Source organism: Natator depressus, chromosome 1 (assembly GCF_965152275.1).
Source record: "Natator depressus isolate rNatDep1 chromosome 1, rNatDep2.hap1, whole genome shotgun sequence".
Classification (NCBI taxonomy): Eukaryota; Metazoa; Chordata; order Testudines; family Cheloniidae; genus Natator; species Natator depressus.
The window spans coordinates 12122339-12140408 of NC_134234.1; the positions used below are offsets into that span (position 1 = coordinate 12122339).

An 18070-nucleotide genomic window follows, 5' to 3' on the forward strand; every position below is an offset into this window, starting at 1 on the left:
AAAGAGGATGGTTCTAGACTGTTCTCAGTGGTAGAAGAGGACAGGACAAGGAGTAATGGTCTCAAGTTGCAGTGGGGGAGGTTTAGGTTGGATATTAGGAAAAACTTTTTCACTAGGAGGGTGGTGAAACACTGGAATGCGTTGCCTAGGGAGGTGGTAGAATCTCCTTCCTTGGAAGTTTTTAAGGTCAGGCTTGACAAAGCCTTGGCTGGGATGATTTGATTGGGGATTGGTCCTGCTTTGAGCAGGGGGTTGGACCAGATGACCTCCTGAGGTCCCTTCCAACCCTGATATTCTATGATTCTATCTGATCTGTTTAAGGTTTTTATAAAGTTCACAGATACTTCACTAAAAGTTGCCCTAGAAAAACCTTAGACAGACTAGATCAAGAGATGGAGAGAGACCCACCTACCGGACCCAAGGTCTACAACTAGAGTTGCTGGGTTAAAGGTCAGGGTCCCAAGTACAGCCACACATGCTGCTATTGGTTGGGTTTATAGCCTGTAGGCTTTATATATATAAAAAATTTGTTGGAAGGGAAAGAGTTAAGCCATGAAACTTGCTCCCATTGACACAACATCAGGTTGGGTTTCAGTGTTTCTCAAGCATTGAGGCTTTCTGAATTACCATTCAACCTGGTCATAATGTGGCGTCATCAATGACACACCAGTACTCTCAAGGTAAAAAGTCAGATAGCTTAAAACTTATTCCTCTCCATTAAAGGTTGTCAATATCATCTTCCGGTTATCTGTGGGAAGTCAATCTGGGGAAAAAAGGTTGGTTTAATTGTGACGAGCAAGATCCTGGCATCTCAGATTAAAACAGGTCAGAGGCACGGAGACTGCTGTTGCTTTGATGAAGCTCCAGATCCTAATTGTTGGCAGATGCTCGGCCTTTGATGCGTTTTGTTCATAAAATATATTTATTGCTTGTGATAAAGAGTCCAAATGCATGAGTTGGACAGGCAGATTAAAAGGACCTTTCTGAATGATCTATCCCATGCTTAGCAGGACTTCATATTTTCATGTCATTCATGGATGGAAGACGCAACATTTGTATATATCAACTTACTTACATTGAACACAGCCCAGGAAAGAGCAGAATGGCCTCCGCCATGCAACAGAAGTAAGACAGGGCCCTCTGATCCACTTTTATAAATTCGAAAAGTGTATGAACAGTTAAGGACAATGTTTCTTAATAAAATTACCTGAAACAAACTACTGAGTTAGACCGTTAACAGCACATACAAGGTTGCCACCACTTTATTATTACTCACGGACATAAGAAAGCCCCAATTCTGCCCTTGGTTCAACTTCAATAGGTTTGTACAGAATGATGGCCACTGATGAGGAGGAGGAAGGTGATGGTGATGAGGAAGATAATTGCTAACATTTCAGGTTGTTCAACAAGGGATGGTGTGAGTATATGGATGTTCAGATGTACATTCTGTGTTATCGTCATCTACCTGGCTGGGTTAGAATGTTTGCTAAATGTATTAATAAACTACTGTAAATACAGAAGGGTTCCTACAGTGCGAGTGTTGCAACTGTGCACATCAGGGTTCACAACTGAACAGTAATTTTAATACTGGGCCTGATCTTGGGACAAGAACCTGTCACATCTCAGAGTGATAACTAGGAATTCTTAAGTAATCATATTAATACATAATCTATAGATCAAGCTACAAGTAGGGGCAAAGTTTAGCCCATGCTATCCACCTACCTTCAGTGCCTACCTCCCCATCATCCCATACTCTATTATATTCCTTACCTCCTCATCACACCCCCTCTTCTCCATGAAAATAGTAACTGTACGTAACGTGTATCAAAGAAAGCAAATCAACAGGAAAAAATGAAGTTAAAAGCTTGGAATGCTCAGGATATTGTTGGGGACCACAAACTGGCATTCTGTCTACTACACTCTTCCATCACTTGTCAGAGGAAACAGACAAACCTATACATGTCACTCTGGGCAATAAAATTACCCTTGTGAATCCATGAGTTAGTATAGTGTCTTTGTTAAGGTAGCTGATGTCTCCCTACAGCATATCTGCATATGCTGGAAAGCCAGCTAAAAAAGCAGCAATCACGAGAGCAGTGGTTTTCAACCTGTGGTCTGCGGATCCCAGGGGGTCCCACAGACTACGTCTAAGATTTCCAAAGGGATCCACACCTCCATTCAAAATTGTGTAGGGGTCCGCAAATGGAGAAAAAAAGGTTAAAACCCACCGATCTCGAGGTAGTGTGCGCCAGGGATAGGACACTGGACTGGGAGTCAGGAGCTCTGGGCTCTAATACCCAGCTCTGCCCCAGATTGATTGGACAAGTCACTTCACCAGAGCTGGCTAAAATACAAAATTTCTGTTTCAAGAGAAATCCTGACACTTTGAAAAAGTTTTTTTTTTTTTTTTTTGGGGGGGGGGGGGCGGATTGGAACAAAAAGTAGAAATAAAAAATGAAATGGAGCAGCCAGCGGCACCTGACTCCCAGGGACCTGCCAGAGAGCAGGGAGCTAGAATCCGACAGCCCTGGCACCTGGCTGCATGGCAGGGAGCCTGACAACTGTGAGAGCTCCAGTTTGAGAGGCTCCCAGACTCCCAGCTGCTGAGGAGCTGGGGAGATTACCACTGGAATGTTTCAATTTCAATGAATTGGCATATTCTGTCAAAAAATTTCCAGCCAGCTCTACATTTCACCTCTGCTCTTTTCCCTTCTACCCTTTGAATGTCTCATCTATTTAGAACGCCACCTGCAGGCCAGGGACTGCGTTTACTATGTTTTTGTGCACTGCCTAGCGTAACAGGGCTCCAATTTTGGTTAGAGGCTGTAGGTGCTACTGTAATACAAATAAGTCAGTAGGAACTCTGAAACCTGGGAGAGCTACCTAATCTATGCAGAACACGATTCAAGAGAAAACAATGGACAGTAGTGACAAGTGAAGTAAGTAAAGTCACTATGGAAGCAACCTGAGTAATATTCCTTAATCACCCTGGATTTGTGCTGGAAATGGCCCACCTTGATTATCATACACATTGTAAGGAGAGTGATCACTTTAGATAAGCTATTACCAGCAGGAGAGTGGGGTGGGGGGAAAGAAAACCTTTTGAAGTGATAAACACCCATTTTTTCACGGTCTGTGTGTATAAAAAACATCCTCACTGCATTTTCCACTTTTATGCACCCGATGAAGTGAGCTGTAGCTCACGAAAGCTTATGCTCAAATAAATTGGTTAGTCTCTAAGGTGCCACAAGTATTCCTTTTCTTTTAATCATCTCATGCACCACACACACTTCCGGACCTACAGAAATAATGGCTCTTGGCTTTGGATTGTAATTTGACTTCCTATCAGCCTGGAAAGGATTTACTTTTCCTGTCTCACTTCGCAGCTGAGACCTGTTTAAGTTATACTAATTTGTACAAAGTTTAACCTATAGAAATGCTACTTTGCAGGTCTCCAGCACGTCTTATTCAAGGATCTCAAAGCACTTTATGAACAATAAGTAAGGTTCACAAGAGCCCTGACCGGCAGGTGTTGTTCCCATTTTATAAATGGGGAACCTGAGGTAGAGAGAGAAATAGCTTGGCTAAGGTCATTCAGAGCATCTGTGGCAGAGCCAGGTAAAGAACTCAGAGCTCCTTATTCCTGTGCATTAGCCTTCTTTTTGTTCCCCTTGCTCCTGAAACTGAATGGTTCAAGGGATTTCCTTGGCAGTTGGACAGATTCATCACTTGGCTCCCAATGGACAACCAGAGTGGGCAGAGTAAGAGAAGGCACTCAGGAAATGTACTGTTTCAGAGCATCTCTCAGGCAGTCTCTACTGGCAAGGTTTTTCAGAATCCTGGGCAGAATTTAAAGGTGTCTTCGTTCCAGGAGAAGGATGAGGCAGCACCAGAGAAGCTCTCAACCTAGCTACGGATCTCCTCTCTCTATGGAAAGTGAGTTCCTCCCCCATTCCCAATTAGCATGCAGCCAGTAGTACATTGCTAAAGGGCATCACTCATCCACAGGCTGGATGAACATAGTGAAGCGTAAGAGGAGTTAAGCGTCTTTTACAGAAGAGAGGTTTTCCCCTGGTGAATTTGGTGCTAGTGAAACAGTGTCTCCAGATGCCTGGCTCGCTCTCATCCCAGTACACATACATACTGTAACCTCTCCCACACAGCTGTGCCAATGCACCTCAATCCTGACCTGCACCTAATCGTGTTATCCTTGTCATGGCCTGGACTCAACAGAATGATGATTGTACTAAAAACTGCAAGGTTCTTATGCGATGTTGACAAACCCGCACTAGAAGAGTGGCCATCCCAGGAACTTGAACTAACCCGACAGTCAACTCATTGTGTGCGCGTGTATTAGAATTTGATCTCACATCTTCAGAGGAGAAAGGCTAGAGCATTAATACACTATTACCTAGGTCCCACGGACACTGTTTTGAATGACCAAACATTAACTGAGGTGAGAAAGCAATACCAAGAAGCCAACTTTTCTAGATATTTTCCCTCTGCAACCTAATTGTTGGCACACAGATGTTGCCTGGGGCAGTAGCATTGATTAGCACAAAGGAAAAGATGGGTAATAGAGGGAACAGTTAAAAAAAAAAATGTAAAAGAATCCCTGATAACCTCCAAGATACACAATCCCACCAGTCACTTGAGATCAGGAAGAATTCAGTCTGGGAACAAAATAAAAGGATATATCCTTGCCATTTTCGTTTTCAACCACAACATCTTCCATAGATTCAAAGTACTGGCTCCAAGGGACTGGGGAAAAGTCTCGTTTCCTTCCAGGACTGCAAAACAAAATTTTTGCAAGAGTATAAGTATTTTATAATGCTTCACTTAGAAATTGCCATAAGCTGATGAAACAGCATGTTTTAACAATATACATGTCACAGCAACACTAGACAGAGGGTCAGGATAGAAAATGAAGGATACTTTGCCGTAGTTCCCTCATACAGTATTAACAGTTTTATAGTCATTAGCCAATCCCATTTACCTCCCATTAGGTTTCTTTGTGGCAAATCAGAGAGAAACAAAGGACAGAAATAGGGGAAGCTGTGAAGGTGAGAATGCTTTCCCACTAAGTGATACTGAACAAGACTTCTTAGGATAATGAAAAGGTTACTACAGACAGGTCAGAGTCTATCCTTGATCTTTGTGCAAAGTTCCACTAACATCAGGAGTTCCACTGTTGATCGAGAGTGGCATACAGTCCTAATTTTATGCTTCAGCCCAAGGACCATAATTAAAAATGGAATTTGGCCATCTACAAAAACCGTCTTGATGCTTTTGGCTTGAACAGTAAAGAGTCAGCCACTTAGCAAGGGTGGTCTTTAATCTAGCATGGCATCTAAATCAGGGGTTCTCAAACTTTTGTATTGGTGACCCCTTTCAAATAACAAGCCTCTGAGTGCAACCCCCCCTATAAATTAAAAACACTTTTTAATATATTTAACACCATTATAAATGCTGGATGCAAAGCAGGGTTAGGTTGGTGGCTGACAGCTCGTGACCCCCCCATGTAATAACCTCTCAACCCCTGAAGGGTCCCGACCCCCAGCTTGAGAACCCCTGATCTAAATAAAAATATTCTACATCTGATAAATCAGCGTTTGTGATGAGATCAGAATTGTGCCAACAACAGTCTCCTCTTGTTATACAGTGTAGTTAGTACCAATGAAGATAATCTAGAAAGAGGATGCAAATTTCACTGTGGCTGACAAGATAGTGCAGAAACTATGGAATGAAAAGTTAAATATAGTGAGGTATATGGGGATTTACCTATTTAATGCCTATTAACATTAATGGGAATAGAACAGCTAAATCCCAGGCTGGAAGTTTACACAAGACATAGGCGCTGACTCCGTGGGTGCTCCGGGGCTGGAGCACCCACAGTGAAAAATTTGTGGGTGCACTGCATCTACTGGCAGCCAAGCTCCTCTTACCCCGCCGCTTGGCAGCATTAGCATGTTCGGGGGGGGGGGGCCACGAAGGAGAGGGAACGTGGTGCGCTCAGGGGAGGAGGGCCGAGCGCTTACAAGAAAAAGAGGGAAAGTCGCGGCCTATGACACAAGAGAGAGTTTTAATAAAAAAAAGTTCTCTGGAATCTATTATAATCACATAAAACAAACATGTACGTACACAGGTCAAATATCTAAATGCTGTATGTACTGCAGCATTACCAAAAGTTATACTGAAGTAAAATATGATTAACTCCACAAGAACCAGCAAATTCAGAGTCTATGTTTCCACTTATATATTGTCCTGCTGAGCTTTTGGACTGTGAGAATTTGATCAGTGTGTTAGTAAGTACTCTCCCAACTGCTTCTTTGCCTGTTATTGGAGTGTTATCACAGGAGTAGCATAGATGAAACTAATAGTGAGATAAAAATCAAGCTGTCAACATCTTGCCTAGATTGTTTAGGCAAAGAGATATTACAGGGGCACTCTGTACTAATGGAAAATACCAAAACTTTATTTTTCAAATAATTGGTTTCCCCTGGTTGACAAATAGAACATTCCATAATACAACATACCATTAGGAAGGATATTACTCTAAAAGTGTTCCTCAACCTTTTCAGATTATTCGAAGTAAAAAAAAAATCTTCATGACTCACATAAAAGAATAAAAAAAATATACGGAAGAGTATCAATGCTAAGCCGATATAATTAGTGTGTGTTTTGAGAGGCTGAAAGAATACTTGACATTGAAGGGCAAGGGAATGTCGAAGCAAGTTTTTGTTTTAGATTTTAATAGAGTTTTAAATGTCTTGCAAGCCCCTGGATTACCTTTTGTGAATCCCCTGGAGGTCAAGACCCACTGCTTGAGAAACACAGTTCTAGCTTCACCAAAAAATTGAATGGCCAATTGAGTGATCCAGTTGGCTGAATATTCCTAGGTATTTAATAGCACACATGGGAGAAATATAGCCCAGAAAACAGATGGTTTCACAATTAGATATCTGCAATCACTGTGAAAGTACTCCATGAAAGAGCATTGTACTGCGTAACCGGCACTACGTATACCTGAGAGATTCATAAGGGAGCGGTCATCGGTACAGGGAACAAGAAAGGGTCTCTTTTCATGCTAACACTATTGGCTTAGAAAGCTGTTCTCTAATAGTGGACTAAGAACAGAAGCCCAGACATCAATGGCTGGATTGAACAGATTCAGATAATGTATACAGGAAATCGTCTGTTCCATCAGGTCCAAAGAGACCTTACATATTATTAAAGTGCCAGTCAACTTTGTATGTAAGTAACTGACTCCTTTGGTGGTTTTCTCTCTGGTGAGGGAGATAAGGCATGTCAGCAAGGCAGTGTGTACTACTGATGCCTCTGTGGAATCCTCTTTGTCGCTAGAAAAGACTTGATCACTTGGGCTATTCAGCATTATATTCACACCAAAACATTAAATACGAAATGCCGCCATCTCTCTGGAGCATTCAGCACATAGCACTCCAGAGGCAAAGGTGTTGGGAGGCACTACAGCTCCCTTCTAATGTATGCATTTTCGTTCCTGTCCACCATGCACAGTCCCTTTTGCTGCCCACTCAATCATGGCTCTCAGTTGGTGCAACTTTATGTGGCCAGTTGGTGACTTCCTACCCAGCACTGAACAGCCCCAGAGACTGGAGCCTGAACACAGGCAATAAAGCAAAGCTTGCTCTTTTGCAGTACTGTACTTTTTCAAAATGTGAATATTGTCCTTTATTCCCTAGAGGGAATAACACAATATTAGAGCAAGCAGACTTACTTCCCCCCCTTATAACAAGGATCTAGCCTCCAGCCCTGCTTATTGACAGGTATATCACTAGGAATAGCAAGCAGCAAGAACTAGCAATTGCACTGAGTAAGAACTACACTTTGTGACCTGAAATTGGTAACAATACACTCTGAGGTGCCGAGCTGCTACACAAAATGCAGCCTATTCTGAGTATGAAGCTGTAAAAGAGACACTGCGGGAACGTTACACAGCACAGTAATGCCCAGTTTACAAATCTGAAGAGGATTCCCCCCCCCCCCCCCCAACTGCCATAACAGAAAACTCAACCACGAAACTAGAAATTCAGCTGAGCTCAAGGCCTTTCTCGGTCTCTCTCACCCTTACATCACCACTAAGAATAAGAGAACCTAGAAAGGAAACTTTGCTGACAATTCTGTTGATGATGCATAGGACAAAAATCTCTCTCTGTGTTAAACTCATTCAACAGGACCAACAAGGCTTTGCTTTTGCAAAGACAAAAGCAGCAGAGAGGATGAGTACCAGACAACCATTTTTAACTGTCTTTTTTCCCCTGCTTCTATTCTGGGAAGGGTAATCAGCAGAGAACATTAACAACAGGGCTTGAAACATCCACTTCCCACATTTAGAAGGAAATCTTCCCTGTTGAATGTGGGACATTTCTACAGAATTTTAACTTTTTGTTTTGTTTTTTAAATGAAAAAGACCTGGAGAGGCAGCTTGAGGTTTTGTAAAAATAAAATCTATTTTCCATTCTATTTCTAGATGTATTTCTCTGGATTTCCAGGCTTCAGTATTATTCGCTGTCAAGCGTCAATTAAGAGAGGATACAATCACACACCTATTTTTACGATAATGTGAAATCCTGTTATCTCAGCTTCCTCTCATTTTCTGAATGTGAAAAACAAGATTTGAATGCTGATGTTGAGGATCCAGCTGGCTGAATGAAGCAGAGAGGCGCACACCACACATCTGTGGATGACTGCTCAGCCCAACCTGTAAAAAAGTCAGGTGAACCCATAAAGATCTCCATTCATCCAAGGAAGAAAGACTATCCTTTTTGGGGACTCTATACCAACGGCATGTCTAAATGATGAGTTAGTGCATGGCAAGGTAGGGTGCAAATCTACAGTTCATAGCATGTAGGAGTGCTAACTCAGTCTAGGTGTACCCTGCTGCTATGTGCTAAAAGTTCCCTGGTGCTTTGAAAGAAAATTCTGCAAAAGCAATAAGCAGACAAGGACCCACTGGTCTCAGTGCATATCAGCACTAATGACATTGCTTTATGGGATACTTGACAGATTATAGATGACTTCAGGGAACTCTGAAGGAGAAGAATGGCTAAGTGATAGTCACAGAAACCCTTCTTGTCCCACAAGTGAAGATAACAGAAGGCAGAAGATTTTGGAAGTGAATTGCTGCCTAGGTAAGTGGCATAAGGTGGTTTGGATTTTGTGGAACACTGGTCTACTTTCTGTACAGTTTGTCTGGCTTCCATCTCAGTGGAAGGGGAACCAATCTTCTAGAGGGCTAGACCAGTCAGAGCTTTAAACCAAGAACAAGAGAGGGTGAAAAGAGGGAACAAATGAGCATTCATTTAGCACAAAATCATTATGATGTGAACAAAAACAATCAAGATACAAAAGGATGTGAAGAAAATTAATTATTTACTTGCTTATACACCAATAATAGGAGCCTGGCTAACAAACAGAAGGAATTGGAAGTTCATAGTAAGGAGTATAAATCAAAAGCTAGGAACTGTAGAAAACTGATAAGGAAAGCAAAAAAGGACACAAGGAGAAATCTATGGTCACCAAGATTAAAGAGAATAAGAGTTTTTTTTAAAGTATATTAGGAACAAAAGGAATCCTAACAATGATACTGGTCTGTTACTAGATGGAAATTACGCCATTGTCAATAACGCAAAAAAGACAGAAGCGTTCAATAAAAGTGTTTTTTAAACCAGGAAGTCTGGATAACTTGCATTCAAGAGTTTTAAAAGAAATGGCCACGGAGCTCTCTGGACCATTAATGCTGATTTTCTGTAAGTCTTGGAACACTGGGGACGTTCCAGAAGACTGGAAGAAAGGTAATGTTATGCCAATATTTCAAAAGGATAAACAAGGTGAGGTGGGTAATTATAAGTCTGCCAGCCAGCCATCAATCCAGGGCAAAATAATGGAACAGCCATTATGGAACTCTTAATAAAGAATTACAGGAGGATAGTATAATGAATGTCAATCAACATGGGTTTATGGAAAATAAGTTAGCTTGACAAGATCTGATATCAAAGAGATGGTTAAGGGGTGATAGTCTATAAGTATCTACACAACATCAATTTGATAATAGAGGGTTCGGCTCGTCAATCTAGCAGACAATGGCATAAGAAGATTCAACGAGTGGAAGCTAGATGAATTCAGACTAGAAACCTGGGGGTTTGTGAAATGTTACAGGGGGTTCTCAGGGAAAAATTCCCTAACGGTGGACAGAGCTGTCCCTAAGGTCCCCAGGCAGCACGGGGCCAGCAGCCCAGAGCCCCTGGACTTCCAAGAGCTACGCAGATCAAAGCAAGCATATCTATTATATTGGGAAGATTTAAACTTCAAGACTCCTCATAAGAAATGGAAAGGGAGGTGGATATTTTTTGCTGCTTTTAAAATTAAATAGGCAGCTAGTTTTGTTTTTAAAATTGTTACGAAGAACAAGTTTAAGCTTTGTTGTAACGTGCATTGTTTGCCTGGACTGTTCAAGACCTGAATGCTTGTGCAGGAGGAACTCTTGGAGCTGGCTTCTTAAATACCTATATGCTGTTTCACATCTGATACTCCTTGATGAAACATAAGAGCCTTGTCTTATAACAGGCTTATTCAAAGTGATACAAGCTACGAATGTGAGATCTTGGAAGAGTGTTGCTGTTTTCATAATGTAATAAAAATACTGTAATGATCAAATTAGTAATAAATAGTATCTAATAAGCATGTCATAAAAACAAATTTTATATTTCCAAGATCACTGCTTTTATAATTTATACTCAGGTAAAGGAGAAACATCCCCGGAAATATTTATTTTTAGGAGGGGGTTTGCAAGACTTGACATTTTAGTGAAAGGGGTTCACAGGTTGCTAAAGTTTGGGAACCACTGGTCTAGCATTAAGGCACAAATGTTTAACAGTTCAGATAATTAACCACTGGAATAATTTACCAAAGGTTGTGGTGGATTCTCCATGACGGGAAATTTTTAACATCAGGACTGAATGTTTTTTCTAAAAGATCTGCTTTCGTTCAAATTAATTCACAGAAGTCCTCTGGTGTGCGTTATACTGCAGATCAGACTAGATGATCAGAATAGTCCCTTTTGGCCTTATATCTACAAATACATATTCCAGATAAATCATTGATTCTTGACTAGTAAGACAATTTTATGAAGTTGACTTTATATTTGTGGGGGTTTTTTACATGCCAAGAACTCCTAAATGGTTTTTGATAAATGTTAGCTAAAAATGGTTGGTTGTTTTTTTTTTGCCCTGTCTCTATAGCATTTTCTACTGTGCACTTTCTTTGGCTGGATTGGATATTTTTGGTCAATAGAGAATCCTGTGTGTGACTGCTGCCATCAGTCCTTTTAAATAATATTTATAACTGTGGGATTTAATAAAATTTTAAAAAGAGACATCTCTAACAATTATGGTAGCAAAGAAAACCCTTCTGGAGTGACCTGATGCAATCCCATCTCCTGGAATCTGCAGACAAAAAGCACCACCCTCTGTCCAGCTACTGTGAGCTTTCTCAAGCAGGGCCAGGTTGCAATTTACAAAAAACTCTAGTCAGTTTCATGCCTGCTATTTACAACCTACAAATAACACTGAAACAGCCCAATTTTCAGTGTCTGCTTGGGAAAACTGATGGTGGTGTCCCTAGCCTCTTCGCCAGAAGCTGAGAATGGGCGACAAGGGATGGATCACTTGATGATTACCCTGTTCTGTTCATTTCCTCTGAAGCACCTGGCATTGGCCACTGTTGGAAGACAGGATACTGGGCTAGATGGACCTTTGGTCTGACCCGATATGGCTGCTCTTATGTTCTGAACTATGAGCAGGGAGAACTGGAGCTTTTCATGAGGAAAAGAGGATCAAAGAAACCAAGGTCAGGAGGAAGGGATAGCAATACTTCCTTCCCGACCCCAAACCTGCTGCAGGCAGCAATCAGAAGATGAAGTGAGCTGTAGCTCACGAAAGCTCATGCTCAAATAAATTGGTTAGTCTCTAAGGTGCCACAAGTCCTCCTTTTCTTTTTGCGAATACAGACTAACACGGCTGTTACTCTGAAACCAGTGCAATTTAAGCTAGCAAAAGAGAAAGTTCCTTCTTCCTTCCAACAATCAAGGGAGGTGGGCCTTCAGATTTTTCCAGATGCCTATTAACCAGAGGCTAATATGAAAGACTGAACATCTGAGCAGGACCCAGGGAGAACAGTATGGTAGGAAACCTATTACTTTGACTTTAGTACTGGGCTCTTCGCCAGGAAGTTGCCCTGCATCTCACTGGAGGGGGTCACCTCATCTTTTGCAACTGCCTCTGACTAGGTGAGCTTTTTAAAATGTTAACGTTTAGATAGAGAGTTTTCCAAGGGAAGCAGTGGAAGCCCCACCATTTGAGACATTTAAAATGTGATGGGACAACATATTCTAGCAATCCTCTATTAGCAGGGGGAATGGGACAGAAAAGAGTAGATGTCCTAGGAGTTAATGGGTCCTTCCATCTCTAACGAAGATATATATCTGCAGCTTACTTACTTTTATTAAAAAAAAAAGATTTGTTAAAACAATATTATAGCAGGATTAAGATCTGATACTGGGCTCTCTTACTAGGAGTGAGAAGCAGTATGAAATTTTTCACTAGATGGCTGGGGCCTGCAGAAGGCTGAAAAATATCTTATTTCAAGCGAACACTTGTGTATTACACAGGAGGAAGATGTATCGGCGAGATGGAGCAAACAAGCAAATATTTTACAAAATGGACTGCACAAAAGCAACGGAGAACATGCAGCAGAGAATTAATCTCCACAGGTCTCTGAAAGAATATACTAGATAGAATCCAATACGTCTTTTCCTTCTCTATTTTCCTTAGTGACATATCAAGCAGGCATCCAAAAATCAGATGCAAGCGCAACAACAGCTGTGATTTTGCACCTTTTCATGTTGAAACAGAATTTTTCTGGCCAAATAGTTAAACTGTGATGGAGAATAACTAATTACTGCTTTTTAACAGGTCCAACAAACTAAAACAGTAAATAAAAATGGATCCAATGTAATAACATTTGTAGATTGATCTGAGAACTTAAATAATAAACCAAGCCAACTAACACACGCTATGAATTAAATCAGAATCAAAGAACTAGTTCTGGGCACTTTCGACAGCTAATTTTAACCTACTGTGTGGCTTATCCTCGCCATTGTATAATGAACATGTGCACGTACCACGAGTGAAGCAGCAGACATAACAGGAGTTACTTCTATTCCTATGCAATACTCCATTCCCCAGCAAGAAGCATCCATCTCCTTTTTGACAAATCCTAGGATACATGTTAAAAGGAACACAGTGTGCTAGTCAAATATGCACCACCTACAGTCAAATCCTGTTGTGACAAAAGATGATAAATGGTCCTGGAAATAGTTTGATTCAGTTAATAAAAAGCATGTGACAAATCCTTGTTTTCAGTATTAAACTTGCTATCAAATAACGGATCTGAGTATTCAGTGAATACTTAAAATACAAATAGTGGGGGGGAGGAGGTTAACTAGAACAAGGGGTCTGTCTCTGGAAGGAGCTAGTTAGCAGAAAGAGATGCAGCGCACTCTAAGATGTGAGAAAAATCAAATGTACATCTTGTAGCTCTGTTAAAGCCAGCCAGCACTATGTTGCAGCAGCCATTTTAACCTTTCAGTACTCAGGTTATTATTTAAAATACTAATACGAGCATTATTCATAAATTAAAGTACAGATCAAAGATTCATTTCATTCCTGCTACAGGGCTGTGCTCATTTGTAGTCTCACAGGGCCAAATACTGTTCTTATGACACTGCTGTAAATTTGGAGTAACTCCACCGACACCCGCTGAGTTGTTAGATTTACACTTCCGTCGCACAGCAGAATTCAGCCTCATGTGGCATCACATGTGGATACAGCACCATGGTTTTCCTTTCCCTACCACTCTGAATATCATGTGCTAGGCAACACGAGGGCGCCATCATGCTGGAACACAGCATAGCAATACAAGCAAACCTATTTCCTGACTGTTCTCTTAGTCTCCCTGAATTCAGATACAGTGTAACATCACATTACACACAACCCACTGAGACGCCTCATAAAAAGGCTTTACTGTCCTCCTTGCCTGAGAAATCATCCGTACAAATGGCAGCAACAACTCCTTCGCAGGATGGATAACGTCAGAGTCAGAGGAAGATGTTACGAAGAAAGCATCCGACCACTATTTAAAGGGCGGCTGATTTAGAAATCTCAGTTCCCTCGTAAATCATTTTTCTATTTGCTTGGAGTGATCCAAGTCACTCCACTTCTACCTCCCATGATCTGCTCCACAACGCCTCAGAAGTCACACCCGACAGACTGGGTGACTGATGATAGGCAAGTCAGCACTCCCTCATCAAAGGTCTAGCGGGAGCAAACCGGTCTGCTAACACAGGGGCGGGCAAACTTTTTGGCTTGAGTGCCACATTGGGTTTCAGAAATTGTATAGAGGGCCGGTTAGGGGAGGCTGTGCCCCTGCCCCCTATGCGCCGCGCCCCCCCCCCCCCGGGACTCCTGCCCCATCCAACCCCCTGTTCCCTGACAGTCCCCCCAGGACCCCTGCCCCATCCACGCCCCCCGCTCCCTGGCCACTGACCGCCCCCACCACCCCATCCAAGCCCCCCTCCTTCCTGACTGCCCCCATACAACTCCCCCGCCCCCTGACAGCCCCGACCCCATCCACACCCCCACCCCCTGACCACCACCCTGAATGCCCCTGCCCTCTATCCAACCCCCCCCCCACCCCCTTACTGCGCAGCACAGAGGACCTGTGGCTGACGGCACTACAGCCTCGCTGCCCAGAGCATTGCGCCAGTGTAGTGTAGTAAATTGTTGCACATTCCCACACGGAGCAGTTTAATACACTACACCAGCAGCATGGCGCAGAGGCTACGGGGGAGAGGGACAGCAGGGGAGGGGACGGGGGCTAGCCTCCCGGGTCGGGCACTCAGGGGCCCGGCAGGAGGGTTCTGCAGGCCAGATGTGGCCCACGGGCCGTAGTTTGCCCACCTCTGTGCTAACATTTTAAGCTACTAAATCTAACCAGATTCCATTGGGCCTATTCCCAAGTTTGAAAAAAATTAAACCCAACTCTTCTCCAGGTGAACAGATGCATGAACATGATGGAAGAAGGTATCATATCAACTTAGAATTAAAAAAAAAAAAAAAAAAAAACACATTCCTGTCTATTTTTTGTTCCAAGTAATATCTAAGATGATTATAAACAAAAGATTAGAGAAAAATGTTTCTTTAGATTTACTTTGCACATCTGACAGCACTTTCTTTATGCAGTTTAGTTGTTGCCATGTCTGCCACAGGATATTAGAGAGACAAGATGGGTGAGGTAATATAATAGAATCATAGAAATATAGGGCTGGAAGGGACCTCAAGAGGTCATCAAATCCAGCCCCTTGCACTGATGCATATTTTTATTTATAGTCAGTTTTACTATTATAATAGAATCATAGAAATATAGGGCTGGAAGGGACCTCAAGAGGTCATCAAATCCAGCCCCTTGCACTGATGCATATTTTTATTTATAGTCAGTTTTACTATTTCCCTGTGTGGTCAGTCGTTTTCTCCTTGTTTGCGTGGGCCTTTCACACAGCAACAGGAGACAGAAAAACACAACAGCAAATTGTGACTGTGAAATCTTAAAAACTGGCAGGGGGTGTTGGTAACTACACATTTTACAGCTTCAAAATGTTTACTGTTCCACTAGCCAGAGCATATACAGAGGAGATTTGAAAGCTCTTTGAAGATGGGAAGAAGTGCTAAGCAGTATTATTACTAAGAAGCACTCCATCTATATTATCTAACTGCAAAACTTAACCAGGAACAAACAGCAAGTATTTTCAATCCATGTGAAATTACTAGATATATTCATTGCAATTTTGATCTCTGTTAATCTGTGATGAATGAAGTGAAGCAAGAAACACTAAAAAAGCCAACATGACATCAACTAAAGGATAAGAAGCAACCAGAACTTACTAGGCTTTCATTTTGTGTATTGTTCCAAGTCAAAAATTTTTAAAAAGGGGTCAGTAAGTTGGGTATTTAGGAATCTGTTGTACTGATGTAAAGGATACATCACACAATGTACCAGTATTTTGCAAAAGAACTCAAGGAAATTGTTATCAAAAGAAATTGTAGCCACTTTGGTCTGTAGGCTGAAAGGTCCCATGACATCAAGCATATATCACCCCATGTATGAAGGAAAATGTTTCTGAATATTATGTTCATTAAAAAGAAACATTTTGGAGCCACCTGTCTTCAGGAACCACATGACAGAAGTGGACACTGACAGCACAACAGACCAACATAGGATTGCAAATTGATTTCCATCCTGCTTTTAAGACAGACTTAACTCCAGAAAAATATTGGTGTATAAATATTTTACTTAAATATTAAAGTAGGATAACAGCACTAACTACACACGTTTTTATGAGTATCTCAGAGTGACTACTTAACATTTGTTTATAGTGCCATAGGTGTGCACAGTGCTTTAACTGAAATAATTAAGACAGGTTCCCTGCCAAAGTGCTTACAGTACGTGGACCCAATACAAGGTCCTGTATAGGACGAGACTCCAAGTTATATTTAATGTAAATACAAGAAGAGATGATGGACAAGAAATGGGAAGGTTTACATAAAATAAGGCTGAAAGATCATTTTTGCAAATTGTGTATGTTAGGGTGGGTTTTTTTAAAAAACAAATTACCATAATTAATCTAAATAAAAGGTTGATGGGGGAATGGGTTTAAGTGTTATAAACATTAATCCTCAGAACATCCCTATGAAGTAGGTAAGCAGCTCTATTTTATACATGGGGAAATTGGTGGTTAAGGGACTTGCTCAAAAGTCTTACAACTCCGTGGAATGTCCGAGAATAGAACGCAGCAATCCTGACCACGAGCTAGGAGAGAGAGAGCTCTCAAAGCCAGGTGCACTCTCCAGACAGATATCCTCCTCTGATAAGTCACTCAGTTCTACTCATTTTATTAAAACCTCTTGTCAAAAAGACTTCACAGCAGATACATACAAACACTTCTCTAATAGGTGGACTGCATTTTCAGACTTTTGTTTAGTAAAGTTGTGGCAGTTTTTAATTTACTCCACAGTGCTTCTGTGCTGCAGTAGAACATTTGATACAAACACATATTGCTCAATGTCCTAAGACCTCCGCAGTAACTAAACAAAACATACCACAGATTTTTTCATTATCTCATTTCTACTTCTGTGAAAAGTAGAAGGCAATTCTTAACTCTGATATTCCTTGCTTTAGGTCCAAAGCCATGTCATTAAACACTTCAACGCAATTCAGTTTTTAAAAGAATTATGAAAAAATATTAACAAGGAGTATAGCTTATTGTTTTAAAAGTTTCAAATAAACAAAGTAATTAAGATCTAGAGTAAGTTTTATTGCACATCATTCATTTATATCGAATGGAATAAGTTGAAAGTTACTGAGCCATTTAAAACTATGTGAAAAGTTTCTGCAGAGGTAAAAATAAAAAAAAATACTAATTTTCAAGAAGTAACAAACTATCCACTTAAACATTCCCTCCACCTGCAGATGCCAAAAGAATTTGGTTAATATCACAGAGGAGCAGCTTACAAAATTAAATTTTGTAAGTTATCTGATCTCATGCTTCAGGGTAAAGCTGATTTCCTGTACTCGTCTGATAAGATATTTCATCCAATAAATGGCATTGAACCTCACAGAATCAGGCCTTGGGCATTGTACCTATGCCCTCAACTCACACTGAAGTCAACGCAAGTTGATGATGCTAGCACAGAGGTGGGCAAACTATGGCGCTCAGGCCACATCCGGCCAGCGGCACTCTCCTGCCCGACCCCTGAACTCCTGGCCCAGGAGGCTAGCCCCCGGCCCCTCCCCTGCTGTTCCCCCTCCCCTACAGCCTCAGCTCACTGTGCCTCCGTGTGCCAGCAATGCCCCTTTGCCTTGTATATTGGTCAAACTGGACAGTCTCTACGTAAAAGAATAAATGGACACAAATCAG

At 41.5% G+C, this 18070-nt stretch overlaps 1 protein-coding gene across 2 annotated transcripts in view; it reads right to left on the minus strand.

The window, feature by feature from the left end:
- PPME1 (protein phosphatase methylesterase 1) overlaps nucleotides 1-18070 on the minus strand; it is a 46509-nt gene that overhangs the window by 21249 nt on the left and 7190 nt on the right. For both annotated transcript variants that reach the window (XM_074954765.1, XM_074954756.1), the window contains exons 2-3: nucleotides 4696-4790; nucleotides 1076-1167 (exon numbers count right to left, since the gene is read on the minus strand). In XM_074954765.1, the coding sequence (XP_074810866.1) occupies nucleotides 1076-1167; nucleotides 4696-4790 (187 nt within the window). The remainder of the gene's footprint in view (nucleotides 1-1075; nucleotides 1168-4695; nucleotides 4791-18070) is intronic.